Source organism: Vombatus ursinus, unplaced genomic scaffold (assembly GCF_900497805.2).
Source record: "Vombatus ursinus unplaced genomic scaffold, bare-nosed wombat genome assembly UNPS02014932.1, whole genome shotgun sequence".
Taxonomy (NCBI): Eukaryota; Metazoa; Chordata; class Mammalia; order Diprotodontia; family Vombatidae; genus Vombatus; species Vombatus ursinus.
This window is the reverse complement of record NW_020954710.1, coordinates 4,973,448-4,989,193: the sequence shown is the minus strand read 5'-3', so window position 1 is coordinate 4,989,193 and position 15,746 is coordinate 4,973,448. Positions and strand designations below refer to the sequence as shown.

Sequence of the window (15,746 nt, the reverse complement as noted above, 5' to 3'; positions counted from 1 at the left end):
CTGTAGAAGGGTGCAGAACCTAGCAGAACCATAAAGTCTAAAGTTAAGAAGTAGGCTGGGAGAATGAACAAACAAGAAAGAACCTGACCATAAAAAGCTATTATGGAGACAGGGAATCTCAAGAAGACAATGACTCAAAAACATCTACCAGCAAAGCCTCAAAGGTAAATGCAGCTTGGACACAAGTCCAACAAGAATTCCTGGAAGAGGTAAAGAAAGAGTTTTTTTAAAAAAAAGATCTAAAATGATTTTAAAAAACAAGTGAGAGCAGTTAAGGAAAGAATGGGAAAAGAGGTGAGAGCTAGGGAAGAAAGACATTGAAAAAAATTAATATTATACTATGTCATTTGATAGTTAAAATTAATCTGTGATGTACCCTTTTCTGGCAAACCCTCATCTTTTATCCTAACTCAAAAGAGACCTCTCTCAGCCCAAACTGGCTGAGAAATATGTATCTGCCTGGGCAAGGACCCTTGTTTTTTTTTATCCCATAAACAGAAGCCAGCTTGAGCAGAGGGCCGCACCAAGGGGGATGACTTTTGTGTCCTTGCCACTCCTAATGAAAGTTTGAGGTGACCTGGTCTAAAAGTAGTGAGACCAATACAGTAAAATCTGCTTGAGATGGCTCATAGTTTTCTAACTAAGATTGCTGGAGGCAGCTATCTGTCATGGAACAACTGACATTCCTTAGGTGTCAGAGAAGATTATCCTTCTCTGGTGATCAGATGTGATCAACCTAGCTGCAGATTGAGCCTAAGAATTAGCCCTGCCCTCTAACAATAGGGGGTAGTTGAGAACTATTAACCTACCTACTCATTAAAATGTCCACCAATCACGGTTGTTTTATGTTTGCCCAGGCAGTGGGGAGTGGGGTGTCCAAATGATGTACTGTCAGGCCAGCCAGAAGAAAGATACACTTAGACATAAAAAGCACTATTGGTTCTCACTCTGGGTCTTTGGCCCAAAGGGAGGCTAATCATAAAACCCTTTTGTTACCAGGTTGCACGCCTCTGCTAATAAAGGGTATCTTACTCAGAGAATTGCCTCAGTCTGCCCTTTGTTAAATTCCAGCTGCTACAACATGAAAAAATAATTAACAGCTTGGAAAAAGAGGTACAAAACCTTACTGAAGTAAATAACTCTTTGAAAATTAGAATTGGCCAAATGAAAGCTAATGACTCCATGAGACATTAAGAAATTTTTAAAAAGTCAAAAAACTGAAAAAAAAATTGAAAAAAATGTGAAATATCTCATAGGAAAAACAACTGACCTGAAAAAGAGATCAAGGAGAGATAATTTAAGAAGCATTACATTATCTGAAAGCCATGAATATAGGTGAGCTTACATTCCTAGTACTCATATTGAATTACAGAAAGCAATCTTTTATCTACCTATGCAATAGCCCATAGAACATTAAATTAAAAAAAAATAGTAAGATAGAGACTTGTTCCAGGGTTATTTCTATCTGAACCCCACCAAGAATTATGAGAAAAGATGGTAATAATAAAAATGCATTGATTGCCATAGTCCAACTAAGATGGGTGTGGGATTATTTGGGCTACTGCTCTACTAGGGAAATAATCAATGGTTGGCTGTATTTCCCACATGCTTGGAAGTTTTCTAATCCTTACTTACTTGGGATCAGCTCTCTACAAATTAACATCTAAGATCTTTGGAATTGGAAGAGCCTTCAAAGGCCATCTAATCCAACTCACTTTTTTTACAGAGAAGGAAACTGAGGCTCAGAGTCATGAAGTGATTGACCCAAACTCACAGAGTTAATGAAGGCTGGCAAAGGGCAAGAGATTCTGATCCTGAAGGGTGACGCCCTGCAAGATCTCTGGAGACAGCTCCAATTTCCAATGGGTGGTTTTTGTCTATTCCAGTCCTTGCCTCGTGCTTGTGGAAACATACTGTATTGAGGACCTCCCCAGCAGCTAGTTCTGTCTTTCCCCCAGAAGCCTTACTCCACCTATTTTTCTCTGCCTTGTCACCCAGTGTTCCTGTCTTTCTTTGGGATTGCCAGCATTGGCCTGAGCTGCCTGGTTGCCTTGTTCCTCTACCATGTTGTTTTTGGAATCCAATACCTGGGCATCCTCAATGGAGTGGCTGCCTTTGTCATCGTGGGCATCGGTGAGTTGGCTTAGGCTGTCATGGGTGACTTCACACCTCTCATACTTCTTCCCATGGACTTCCGGGTGGGAAATGGAGGGTCTGCTGGTGTCTTTTCCTTGCATCTTGATCAGAGAGAAGCAGTTAGGAATGTGCTGGGTGAGTTAGGTGACAATGGGCACAGTGGTAGGGACCTAGTAATATGGTTAACGGATCTGGTGTCCTAAGAGCCCAAGCCAGGTCAGGGTGTAAGGATGATCTGATGTTCTCAGACTTCCCAACCCTGTTGACTGAGGCCAATGAGATGTCCCTTCTTCCAAAGTGCCTCTAACCCCTGCCTTGCCTGGGTTGACTCCTATAGGTGTGGATGATGTCTTTGTCTTCATCAACACCTACCGCCAGGCCACCCACCTGGAGGATCCACAGCTGCGCATGATCCACACCATCCAGACGGCGGGCAAAGCCACTTTCTTCACTTCCCTGACCACCGCCGCTGCCTATGCAGCCAACATCTTCTCCCAGGTGGGCAGCCTGTGCTCCCTGCTCAGACAGAGATCCCTGGCCTCTGCTCTAGCCTTAGCACTGAGCATGTACAGACTCTCTCTGGCCCCTAGGGGCCATCTGTACTCTTAGGACCTGCTTAGATCCTTGACTTCTTTTCATTTGTGGGGTGGCTTATCTATGGACCCCTGGATAGACCTTCCCTCTTCTCCATACCTACCCTGACCTCCCCATTAACTATGGGAGCCAATATTACCACTGTTTAGTCTTTGGAGATTCTATTCCCCACCTTGCCTCTTGTTTCTATCAAATTTACCCTGCTTCCCTTCCCTACTCTTATCTCCCTAGATCCTTTTCTCACATTTCTTCTGGGGCCAGGGGTATCTGGGCTACACTGGCATGAATGTTCAGTTCCACATGCATGGCTGCTGTCAGAATACAGCCAAGGTCACCTTTTACTAACATGATCTTAGGCTGCATCCAGAAAGACAGAGCATCCAGGACTAGGGAAATCATAACCCCACTATACTTTGCCCTGGTCAGAAGATGTCTGGAACGTTGGGCTCAGTTCTAGGAGCCATATTTTTTTTTTTAGACAATTGGGGTTAAATGACTTGCCCAGGGTTGCACAGCTATTAAGTGTCAAGTGTTTGGTCTAAGGCCTGATTTGAACTCAGGTCCTCCTGACTTCAGGGCCAGTACTCTATCCACTGTGCCACCTAGCTGCCCCCAATATATTGGTTTTTTTGTTTTTTTGGTGAGGCAATTGGGGTTAAGTGACTTGCCCAGGGTCACACAGCTAGTAAGTGTTAAGTGTCTGGTCTGAGACAAAATTTGAACTCAGGTCCTCCTGACTCCAGGGCCAGGGCTCTATCCACTGTGTCATGTAGCTGCTCTGGGAGCCACATTTTATAAGGCACATGGACAAGTTCAAGAGGTTCTGGAGAAGGTCACCAGCACCAACCAGATGAGGATCATTTGAAAGAATTGTTCATGTTTAACCCAGAAGAGAGAAGACTTAAAAGAAATACGATCGCTGTCTTCAAGTGTCTGAAGGGCTCTTATGAGGATGGTGGTTCAGCTTCATTTTGCTTGGCTCTAGGGGGCAGCAAAAGGAGAAATGGATGAAAGTTGTAGAGAGGCAGATTACGCTTAATGTCAGGAAAAAACTTCCTAATGATTAGAGCAGTTTGAAACAGGAATTGACTGCTTACCCTCTGCCTAGGGGCAGGTTTGGGCAACAAAGTAGCCTCCCTTGGACCCAGATCTAACTGGTCCCACTCTCATTGCAGATCCCAGCTGTTCATGACTTTGGCTTATTCATGTCCCTCATTGTATCCTGCTGTTGGCTGGCAGTGCTGTTCACCATGCCTGCTGCCCTGGGAATCTGGAACCTCTACGTGGCCCCACTGGAGAGCTCCTGCCAGACAAGGTGAGCCCAGGATCATGGTCAACAGCATCGATGAAAATTTAACAACAATAATGGTGATAATGAGGATGATAGTGTTTATAGAGTGCCTACTATGTGCCAGGCTCTATGCTAAGTGCTTCACAATTATTATCTTATTTAGTCCTCACAACTTTGGGAGGTAGGTATTTTTACAGGTGAGGAAAATGAGGCAAACAGAGGTCATACAACTAGAAGTGTCTGAAGCTATGTTTGAACTCATGTCTTCCTGACTCCAGGCTCTGCACTCTGTGCACTATAATGCCCCCTAGGTGCTCTCACTCATGCTCCCTTCCTGTCAAACTAGATTGCAAGCTGTCCCCTGCCTCCATGCCTTTGTATAGGTGGTCTCTCATGACTGGAGTGCACTCTCCACCTTGTAGAACTCCTAGATTTTTCAAAGCCTAGATCAGGTGCCACCTCCTACGTGTGACCTTTCTAGGGTTGCCCAGGTGTTAACTGCCTCTGCCTCTCGAAATGAATAGCCTTGTATTATTTTGTATTTTAAATGTATATTTTGTATTTATATTTGTATTTGTATAAATGTACATAAGATATTGCATCATGCCCAGAAGAATGTAAGCTTTTTGAGGGCAGAGATGGTTTGATTTGGGTTTTGTATTCCCAGCACCTAGCACTGTGCCTCACACAGAGTAATCATTAATAAATGTTAATGGAATAGGTGTGAGGACATCCATCTCTCCAAATAACTAGAAGTCTTCTCCCATTCTGATGGATTTGCTCCAGCTCTGACTGTTTGGGCATTTGAATGGAACCTTTACAAAGCCCCAGCTGTGTGCCCACCACTATGTTCATCTGCCCTGGGAGAGACATATCCCTATCTGATCTTAGACATCAATAAATATTTGTTGAGCATGTCCTGTGTGTCAGGCACTGTGCCAAGTGCTGGGGACAAAACAAAACAGTCCCTGCCCTCTCAGAGCTTACAATCTAACTTACAACCTATACACATACATACATATACATACATACATACACACAGATGTAAATCTAAAGCACCAGAAGAAACACAAAAAATGAATCACCATAGTGCATGCCTTCTGGGAGCTTACAGTCTAGTAGGAGAGTTTACAGTCTTGCTTTATCCAACGTTTATTTAATGAAGACTAATTAACAGCATCTCTTTGGAGCAGAGATTGCTTCATTCTCTGTATTTTTAACTCTAACATCTAGCACAGTGCCTCGAACACAGTAGGTACCTAATAAATGCTTGTTGATTGTAGCTAATTGGTGAAGTACCTATTGTATGCTTGGAGTTCAAAAGGATACAAAAAGGAATAAGGCATCCTCCCTATCTTCATGGAGCTTATGCTCCAATAGTAAGGAAAGACATGTCAAGTCAAGAAGGATTTATTAAGGTTTCTAGTATGCAGAAAAAACTTTTGACAAAATACAGCACCATTCCTATTAAAAACATAAGAAGGCATAGTAGTAAATGATGCTTTTCTTAAAATGAGAAGTAGTATCTATCTAAAACTAAAAGCTAGCATTATCTGTAATAAACTAGAAGTCTTTCCAATAATGTAAGGTGTAAAGCAAGAATGTTCATTATTACCATTATTATTCACTATTGTACTAGAAATGCTAGCTATAGCACTAAGCAAAAAAAGAAATTGTATGAACAAAAACAGACAATGAAGAAATAAAGCTGTCCCTTTCTGCAGTAGTGAAAGAAGTTAGAGGAGCAGGGTGAAGCCGATGGTAGGGGCAGGCCTTGAATAGCCATACTGAAGATTTTGGGCTAACATGCTATGATTCTATGTGCCAAATGTCTAACTTATATCTAGGAATGACTTCCTTAGCCACATCCCTGGAATCTCCATCCTGCTTCTCTCATCTCTCACACCTGTACTAAATTTTCACTTATGTATTTCCCCCTCTCCCCATCTTAAACCAATTGTTAATGTTTCTAGTTGAGCATTTAACCATCAGAGACATAACATGACCTTAGTTTAAAAGTCCTCAGTCCCAGAGGTCTTACTCTAAATAATACCCTCCCCATTCCTGGTGACCCATGATCTAGGCCATATGTATGGGCCTTTCCCTCCACAGAGCCCAGCTCTAGCTCCTGCCCTCTCCAATCCCCCAGTACCCTACCACAATCTCAGGAACGTCTCTCAGTGTCAGAGTCAGTAGGGACCATGACAGCCGAGGGATGATTGTATGATCTTTGCTGTCTTCATGTGAGGGGCTGTTGGTTGCCAACACCTTTCCCAGAAATAATTGTTGCAATTCCCATTTGTGGCCCTCATCCTGAACAGAGCTACAGGCCCTTGCTCTCCAGGGACAGGACTGGCAAGGGCTCTCTCAGTTTGCTATGGAAAGGAGGGCTTTTTATTTTTATTTTTCAAATAAATATTAGTAAATATGTATTTTAAAATAATTTTTTATTTTAAATAAATATTAGTATTTGTTTAAAATGTTTTTATTTAAAATTTTTTTTCACAAACATTTATTTATTCTTCCCTCCTACCACCCCTCAATTGAATAATTTAAAAAATCTTTCATAACATATTCCAGCAAAATAAATCCTCAGATTGATTATGTCCATAAGGTTATGTCTCATTCTGTATCTGAAAGCCATGGCCTCTCTGACAGGAGGTAGATGACATGTTTCATCTCATGGTTTCTCATTGCTTTAATCAGAGTATAAAGTCTTCCAAGTTGTTTTTCTCTACAATGTTGTCATTGTATAAATTGTTTTCCTGGTTCTGCTCACTTCACTGTGCATCAGTTCATAGTGGTCTTCTCAGTTTTCTCTGAACCTTTCATTCATTCAAAGTTTGATTTCTTATAGCACAAAAGTGTTCTGTTTCCTTGTAATTAGTGCAGCCATTCCTAAGTGATGGACTTCTCCTTAGTTTCCAGCTCTTTGCCACCATAAAAAAAGCTACTATAAATATTTTTGTACTTATATGTCCTTTTCTTCTTTTTTTGATTTTGTAGGGTATAGGCCTAGTAGTGGTACAGCTACTATAAAATTACATATATGATTTGGTAACATTCTGGGCATGGTTCTAAATTGCTATCCAGAATGGCTGGATGAATTCCCAGCTCCACCAAGAGTTCTTAGTTAGTTTTAGTGAGAATCTGTGCTGGGAAGGCTAAGAGGAACCCCAGTGTTATGGTTGAGCTATATCCAGACCCAGCCCTCCTTGAGAGGCCACAGGAACATGGCGACTGCTACACGCTACATCAGGGCCCTTCATTTCATAGCTGCCACCAGAAATGTGTCCGGAAGAGCTCACTCCATCTTTCCAATGGCCTTTTCATCAGTCCGGAGCCAGCAGGGGTTGGCCCAGCCCAGGGTCCTATGCCCTACCTGGATGATGATATCCCCCTGTTGAATGTGGAGGAGGAGCCAGGTGAGATACCCCTCCCCAGCCCGTTGCTGCCTCCCCTGCCCCAATCTTCAGCAGATATCCTAGTTTCTGGGCTGATGTGCCTGGAAGCAACAGGCTAGACAAGAGGACAGCTTGGGGCCCCATATAAACGTCAGATTATTTGAGGTCTCCACCAGCTATATTGGGAGGCTACAGTGAAAGACACTCCATTTCCTATGTCCACTTCTCTAGGGATCCCAACCCATTGGTAAAAGGGTACATGCTTAGGAACCAGAGGCATGACCTCTGCTTGGGCTGCTCTCTTAAGACATTCTGCCCTGTGACCCAGGCCTTCTGGAGGGGATGCCTACTCACCTTTTCCCCAGGGCTCTAAGTCAGAGAAAGCTATCCCTTTTGCTTCATCAGTCACCCTGGAGATGGGGGATGTCCCCCTTGTGTCTGTGCTCCCTGAGAACCTGCAGCTTCCCCTGGAGAAGACGAGCAGAGGCCAGCTCATCACTCAGCTACAAGAACTTCTCCACCACTGGGTGTTGTGGTCAGCTGTGAAGAGCCGCTGGGTCATTGTGGGTAAGCAGGGCCCCTGCCCTGCTCCTTCTGAGCTCCCTCCATCACCTTTTGAGGCTTAAGTCTAGTTCACAGGTGGGTCAGTAGGGGACTGCATCAAAGGTTTCGACTTTGGTCTCCTAGCCTGTAGGGTAATTGATATTTTTTTTTCAAAACTTCCACTCTCTGCCCTACCCATCTACGCATCTGACAAAGTGGCCCCAGTCCCTCAAAGCTTCTCAGGAAGCTCCACCCAGTGAACCCAGCTGTTTGTCCCAGATAACCTGCCCCCGAGCTGGAGCGAGCAGCTGTGTACAAGGCTGCCCTCAGGATCCCATCCCGGTCCCTTTGGCATGGTGGAAGAGTCTGTGGGGCCCAGCCCTGCCTCCTAAACCAGCCTCTCATTGCAGGGCTCTTTGTCACTGTCCTCATCCTGTCCCTATACTTTGCTAGCCGGCTCCGCCCGGCCAGCCGAGCACCACTCCTTTTCCGACCGGACACCAACATCCAGGTGCTGCTGGACCTCAAGTATAACCTGAGTGCGGAGGGCATCTCATGTGTCACCTGTTCAGGTGAGAATTCTAAGCTGAGGGGGTCATGGGGCAGAGGAACAGAGCTGTCTGGGGTTGTCTTCTAAATGTTTAGTCCTTGCCACATTTTAAGTTCATTCCAGGGCCTTAGTTCTTATGCTACTACCCAGAAAACAGTTACTTTTCTCTGAGCCTCAGTTTTCTCTTATGCAAAATGGAGATGTGGCCCACCTCAGAGGACTGATAGTGAGAAAAATGCTTTGTAAACCAAAAAGTGCCTTATAAATGGGGAATCCCTATGTAAGTGTTGTTATTGACGATAGTAATTATTATCATAATACAATTTGTGGTCCAAGATGATCAGGCACTTTGGTTTGAATCCTCCTTGATCTTGAGTAAGTCAGAGAATCTGGATTCAAATCCTGACCCTGCCACTCAGTATCTGTGTGACCTTGGGCAGGTCGAGGCCCCAGTTTCCTTAATGGTAAACTGGGGGGTGGGGTAGACCAGATGACATTAAATTCTCTGCCTCTCCCTAGGCCTCCACTTCTCCATCAATAAAATAAGGATAAGAGTCCCTGAGATAGCTTGTCATAGAATCCCAGCATGTTAGTGCTAGAAGAGGTCTAGCCCAACACCCTCACTTGACTGGGGAGGATGTGGGAGCCCAGAGAGGTGAGGGTACTTTCCCAAGGTCTCTGGTTCCCCAGGGATGCCATCAAGACAACTGCTTGGAGCCCTTGGGAGGAAATCCAAATGTCATTATAATGACCGTCATTTTAATGAAGACATTGTTCAGATGAACCTGGTCTTTACACATTAGGAGAGCATTAGCCCAAGGGCTTTGGAATCACCTAACTGAGGGAACCACCTTCCTAACTGATGCTGATGCTCAGGGAGTCCCCGATGCCTTTGGATATCTTCATTCTAGCTATCGCTTGGGACAACGAACGTCAGAAGTGACATGAGCTCACACGGCAAACACAGGACCTATGTTTGAATTCTGACTCGTGGTTTACTTCCCGTATGACCATAGTAGACAAATTAATGAACAAAATGTTGCTGAGTGCCAGGAATACACCCAGGGCTAACAGAGAGACAGTATGGTCAAGTAGATAATACACTGGGCTTAGAGGCAGGAAGACAGAGGTTTGACTCCTGCTTCCGATCATTATCAGCAGCATGACTTGGATCCAGGCACTTTGGCCTCAGTTTCTTCATCTGTAAAATGGGTAACAAATACCTGTAGTCTTTACTTCACAGGGTTGTTAGGAAGTTCAAATGAAATGATATGTGCCAACTTTGCAAACCACTAGGTGTAGCATGTATATCTATTACAATTAGTAGGGTTCAGGCTTCTGGATGCTAAGTACCAAGTGCTGTCTCTGGCTCCCTGCAGAATTCTTCTATGGCTTTCTCTTAATCAGTATTCAAATGACCCGAGGTGGAGTCCTGGAAGGGCCCTCCCAACTCCCCTTAATACAAGGATTTGTTCTGTGAAGTTGGGATTTGGTAAAGGGCCATACTTGAGGACCTAGAGGGCCACGTGTGGCCTTGAGGCCACAGGTTCTCCATCCCTGCAAGACCATTCCCCTGGGGCTCCCTTGATATAGCCCCATTCTGCCCCCCTCCATTCCTTCCGTCCAGGTGAGATGAGGCTTTTCTCTCCCTGACTCAGCTTGGGGGACAGGTCTGTTTCAGGAAAAGCCCCACAGTCTTCAGAATAATATCCGAACATCTCTGGAGAAGAAGAAAAGGGGTTCTGGACCTGCCTGGAGTAGCCGGAGTGAATCCACCCAACAGGGTCAGTATGGGAGAATCTAGGGGAAGGAGGACTGGAGGGGGAAAGACCTAGAGAGTTTATTGGGTCTGCCTGCCTCCCTCCCTCCCCCCCTTCCTCTCTCCCTCCCTTTCTCCCTCCCTCTTTTCTCCCTCCTTCTGCCCTCCCTTTCTTCCTCCCCCTTCTATTCATTCATTCTTTCATCATTCAGTAAGTATTTATTTCATGCCCACTCTGTATGTGGGATCATGTTAGGTGCTGGAAAAGATCCACAATTCAGAACATACAGATTCTCCGTCTTCACTGACTGGGAAGAGAATGATGCACAAATGTAGATAACCACAATACACTGTATCATTACACAAATACAACAGAATAAACATGGCGAGAGGTTCAACAAGGCTAGCAGTCATTACTGTCTGGGAGGATCAGAGGAGGCTTCTTGGAGGAGGAGGCATTTGAATTGAGTTCTTAAAAGATGGGTAGGGGTTACAATAGGTGAAGAGAGAAGAAAGGACATGTCAGACATGGGGAACATAAGAACAAAGCCAAGTTGATGGGGAAAGCACAGTTCATGTCTGGAAGAAAAAGGGTTCTCCCCCAGTAGAATGCACATGAGTTCCTAGAGGACCGGGTCTCGGTGTCTGCAATCCCTAGCATAGTGCCTGAAAGGTAACTTTCATGTAATGTAATTACATTACATGTAAATGTAACTATGTAAATAGTGCTTAAATGTAACATAGTAAAAATATAGACGATGCTTAATAAATACATGTTGATTGACCGATGGAAAGAAATCATAAAAGACTGGAAAAGTAGGGTGGCACCAGATTGATTGTCAGACCAATGCTCCTGGTACAACAAAGTGGGGACTATACTTGGAGTCAGGACCCAGGTTCGAATCCTAGCTCTGCTTCTTACTATTTCTGTAACTTTAGGGTAATCACCTCATTGATCTAAACTCTAGTTTCCTCATCTATAAAATGAGGACATTAGATTAGATGACCTTTATGATTCCTTTTAGCTCTAACCTGTTACCTGTTACCTGTTACCAACAAATAGTACTGATGTGGTTGCTGGCTGGCCTTGGAAGTGGGATTTGAGCAGACTGAGGTTCCAAGAGTTCAGGTCAATGTTCCCTCCTCACTGACAAAATAATCTTACTGACATGGGGAAAGTCAAGCCCTGACAACCGGGGACAGGGAGCTGGGAAAGGAGTCCTGGAGCCTCTGACCACACAGAGTGAATCTTCATAAACACTGATAAGCTCCAGCCTCAGGCAGATACATTGACCCAGATGAGCCTAAAGGATAGCTGGTGCATTAAAAGTAAGGACATACATGCCAAGCCTACTATGCACACAGCTTAATATACATTTACTAACTTGACTTAATCTGTACAATTAAAAAACATAAAATATCCACTTTGCAGAGCACTGTCCTAGGTGAGGGGAAAGATTTTTTTTATTTTAATTAGGTTAGACATTAGTCCTGCCTTCACAATAGTAGGAGGATGAGAACTTTGTAAATCTTAAAGCATTATGTAAATAGCTAAATGTAAGTTATTGTTATCCTACAGAATAACTGCTTTAGGGAGATACAACAAACGTTATACATGGCCCCAGGACAAAATCATTATAGCATAACATAGTAGAAATTACATTGTATCTGAAGTCAGAGGAGCTGTGTTTGAATTCTGACTCTTACAGTTTACTTCGCGTATGACCGTAGGAAAGTCATGTCCCCTTTCTGGGTCTTAGTTTCCTCCTCCATTCAATTAAGTCCAATAAGCATTTATTAAACACCTACTATGTACAAGGAATCATGTTAGGACTGATGACACAAAATCAAAAGCGAAACAGAAGCTTACATCCAAGTCCTCTGTAAAACGAGAGGGTTGGATGAGATGACTTCTAAGGTTCTTGCCAGGTGCAAATCTTGTGACTCACAGCCAAGCCTTCATTTACTAAGGCCCTGGGCTCTGTGCTGGGAGTGCAGAGATGAATAGGATGAGATCCCTACTCTCAGGAAGCTTCCAGTCTAGGAGCTTGTTTCCTTATGTCAAAAGAAGGCATTAGAGAAGCATGGATGGAATGGGAAACCCACAGGTTTGGACATCAGAGGACTACGATTTGGATCCTGGCTCCCACTGCTTCCTTCACACAACCCTTCTAGGCTTTTGCTTCCTTATCTATAAAATAAGGGTGTTAACAATGCTAATCCCAAAGAAGAGAAGGCTTACTTCTGTGCAGTGGGGGCTGTGTTCCAGGCTCTGTGCCAGGCACTGGGAACACAAATTCAAGCAAAAACGTTGGCCTTCAGATCTTTTTCAATATGTTCCTTAGTTTTGCTGAACTTTTCTTCTTTTTTCTTTATTATGAGAGAGGGAGGGAGGGAAGAGGGGGGAGAGAGAGAGATAGAGAAAAAGAGAGAAGAAAGGAGAGAAAGAAGAGAGAAAGAGAGAGAGGGAGGGAGAGAGAGGGGAGGAAGAGAGAAGGAAGGAGAGAAAGAGGAGAGGGAGAGAAAGGAGAGAGGGAAAGAGAGAAGGAGGGAGGGAGGGAGAGAGAGAAGAAAAGAGAAAGAAGGAAGGGAGAGAAGAAAAGAGAAAGGGGAGAGAGAGAAAGAGAAAGGGAGGGAGAGAGAAGGAAGGGAGAGAAGGAAGGAGAGAAAGAGGAGAGGGAGAGAGAGAAAGGAGGGAGAGGGAGGGAAAGAGAAGATAGAGAGAAGGAAAGAAAGAGAGAGAGAAGGAAGGAGAGGGAGAGGGAGAGAGGAATTCTATTAAACCTTTACTGTGTTCCAGGCACTGTGCTAGGCACTGGGAATACAAATTCAAGCAAAAAGAAAGGTAGTCCCTGCTCTTAAGGAACTTTGATTCCAACAGGAGAAGATAAGACACAAAATGGAGCTGAAAAGTATAGGAGAAGGGAAGGTATCTCTAGGGGCCAAGGTGGAGAAGTCTGGAGAGTCAAGTGCAGAGCCAGGAGGGGAATGGGCATGGGTGGCTTGGGCACTTCCTCAAATGGAGGAGGGGGAAATGGGAATGGAGCCATCTTCCAGGATGAGAAGGCCAACGAGGGGGAGGCATCTTTCGGGGAGGGATACGTCAGGGAGCGTAGGAGATGTCAAAACAAAAGATAGCAATACAAATTTAGTTTTTAAACTCTAGGTAAGGTAAAACCAAGAGACAACAATAACAATTTTCTAACAGTTTAATTTTTTAAATGAGGGGGTTAGAGCAGATGTTATCTCAGGTCCCTTTCACCTCTAAATCTAGAGTTCTATGAGCAAGTTTGAGAGACCATCCTGGTATCCCAGGCATTGGGGAAGTGAAACTGAAAATACAGGGATTGGGGGGGGAGAGGAGGAAAATGTTAACAAACACCTTGCTGTTATAACCCTCCTCTTTTGTGTCCCTTAGAACCCCAGGGCACTGTTTATGTCTCCAAGGCCAAGAGCAAGGGCAGACCAGCCATCTACAGGTTCTCTCTCAATGCCAGCCTCCCTGCGCCATGGCAGACTGTGTCCCCTGGGGATGGGGAGGTGCCTTCCTTCCAGGTGAGCCCTTCGCTGGCTGGGTGTCCTGGGCTGCTGAGTTCAGGTTTCTGGGGGATCCCCACTAAGCTACTGAGCACATGCATCTACTATACTGCCCTTTTCTGGTGTAGTGACAGGAGATATGCTAGGTTCAAACGCTAGCTCCACCACTTGATACTGATGTGACCTTGGACCTCAGTTTCCTCATCTGCCAAGTGAGGGGTTAGATTCTGTCGTCTCTGAGGTCCCTTTTAGTTCTCAATCAATGATCCATCCCCATCCATCTATCCACTTAGATTTTATCCTCTTAGGATCTCATTTTATAATAATTACAAATTATGGGTACTGCTAGGTGGCACAGTGGATAGAGAGCTGGCCCTGGAGTCAAGAGAACCTGAGTTCAAATTCAGCCTCAGAGACTTACTAGCTATGTGACCCTGGGCAAGTCACTTAACTCCAAATTGCCTCCCCCCCCAAAAATTACAAATTATATTTTTCTTTCCTTTGTCCTTTCAATAGACAGAATCCCATTGGAATCTCATGGCATCTCTAAGAAAGGCAAGGCAGTGATTATTACCCCCATTTTACAGATGAATAAACTGAGGCCCAAAAAAAGCCTCAGGTCCCAGTTGAGCCTAGACTCAAAAAAGTCTTCTCTCTCCTGATTCCCCATCTGCTTGCTCTTGAAAGGCAACATTTCAGAATGGATTAAATAAGTAGTGGACTTAGAATCAGGAAGAAAGGTCCAAATTCCACTTCTGGTATTTGCTAGCTGTGTGAATATAGGACAGTCATTGTATTTTCTCTGAGCCCTTGTTTCCTTATCTGTAAAATGGGTAGAAGAATACCTGGATGTACTCATCTCCCAGGGTCATTTTGAGGCTCAGACAAGATGATGCGTGAAAACCTATTTTCAAACATTAAAATACTACAAACATTAATTGGTGTTGTTATCATCACCACCTCCCTCATTGCCTGCCCATATTATAGAATACCAGCTCTGTCTTCTCTGCATGTTTTCTCTCTCCCCAAAGCAATGCCCCCACTCAAATCTGCCAAGGATTGGGGACTCTGCTCTGGGCTGAGACAGGGAGGGATCCTGAGGTGTTTGAGGATCAACTCAATCCAGGCAGCATTTCCTCACATCAGGCATTGTGCTTGACCCTGGGAATACAGAGAGAAAACCACATATTCCCTGCCTCCAGGAAGCTTACATTCTATTGGGGGAAAACAACATGTGCACATTGAAATAAATAAAAAATAGATGAGTAGTAATTTGGGAGGGACCTTAGAAACTGATAAGAAAGATTCTCTAGTGGGCAGTGGAGGCAGAAAGATGGATTGCACAGGCAGAGAGGGGGAAGGGGCTGGGGCTGGGATGGCCCCTGGAGTTACGTGTCTTGTTTTTGTTAATTCACTGCTTAGGTGTATAAAGTGCCTTACGGTAACTTCACCAAGAAGCTGACCGCTTGTATGTCTACAGTAGGGCTGCTCCAGCAGACGAGCCTCCGAAAATGGATGATGACGTCTCTGGCCTGCGATGCTAAGAGAGGCTGGAAGTTTGACTTCAGCTTTTATGTGGCGGCCAAGGAACAGCAGCGAACCCGGTAATATGGCACAGGCCCTGATGTTGTCCGTGAGCCAGGATCTCTCCCAGTCTCCTGAGCTCTCCATCAGGGGAGGACCCATGGGAGGACTGGGATGGGTGAAAGGGCATTGGCCCAGGCCGATTAATGTCAGGGATCAAGTACTCTGACGGCACTTCTGAGCTAACCCGGGAATTGTGGTGGAGAGAACACTGGACTTGGAGTCAGAAAGACGTGGCCTCAGTTCCCAGCACTGGCATATACTAGCTATGTGTCCTGGACGAGTCTGAGCCTCTGTTTCCTCATCTGTAAAATGAAAGGACTGGAAATGATGGCCTCTAAGATCCCT

The 15,746-nt window shown here is 44.6% G+C and overlaps 1 protein-coding gene across 1 annotated transcript in view; it reads left to right on the top strand.

Annotated features, from left to right (window-relative positions):
• DISP3 (dispatched RND transporter family member 3) overlaps nucleotides 1-15,746 on the top strand; it is a 41,828-nt gene that overhangs the window by 11,061 nt on the left and 15,021 nt on the right. The window contains exons 4-12 of the mRNA XM_027844027.1: nucleotides 1,999-2,133; nucleotides 2,474-2,634; nucleotides 3,906-4,045; nucleotides 7,298-7,446; nucleotides 7,831-7,992; nucleotides 8,379-8,540; nucleotides 10,189-10,302; nucleotides 13,696-13,832; nucleotides 15,237-15,418. Of these exons, the coding sequence (XP_027699828.1) occupies nucleotides 1,999-2,133; nucleotides 2,474-2,634; nucleotides 3,906-4,045; nucleotides 7,298-7,446; nucleotides 7,831-7,992; nucleotides 8,379-8,540; nucleotides 10,189-10,302; nucleotides 13,696-13,832; nucleotides 15,237-15,418 (1,342 nt within the window). The remainder of the gene's footprint in view (nucleotides 1-1,998; nucleotides 2,134-2,473; nucleotides 2,635-3,905; nucleotides 4,046-7,297; nucleotides 7,447-7,830; nucleotides 7,993-8,378; nucleotides 8,541-10,188; nucleotides 10,303-13,695; nucleotides 13,833-15,236; nucleotides 15,419-15,746) is intronic.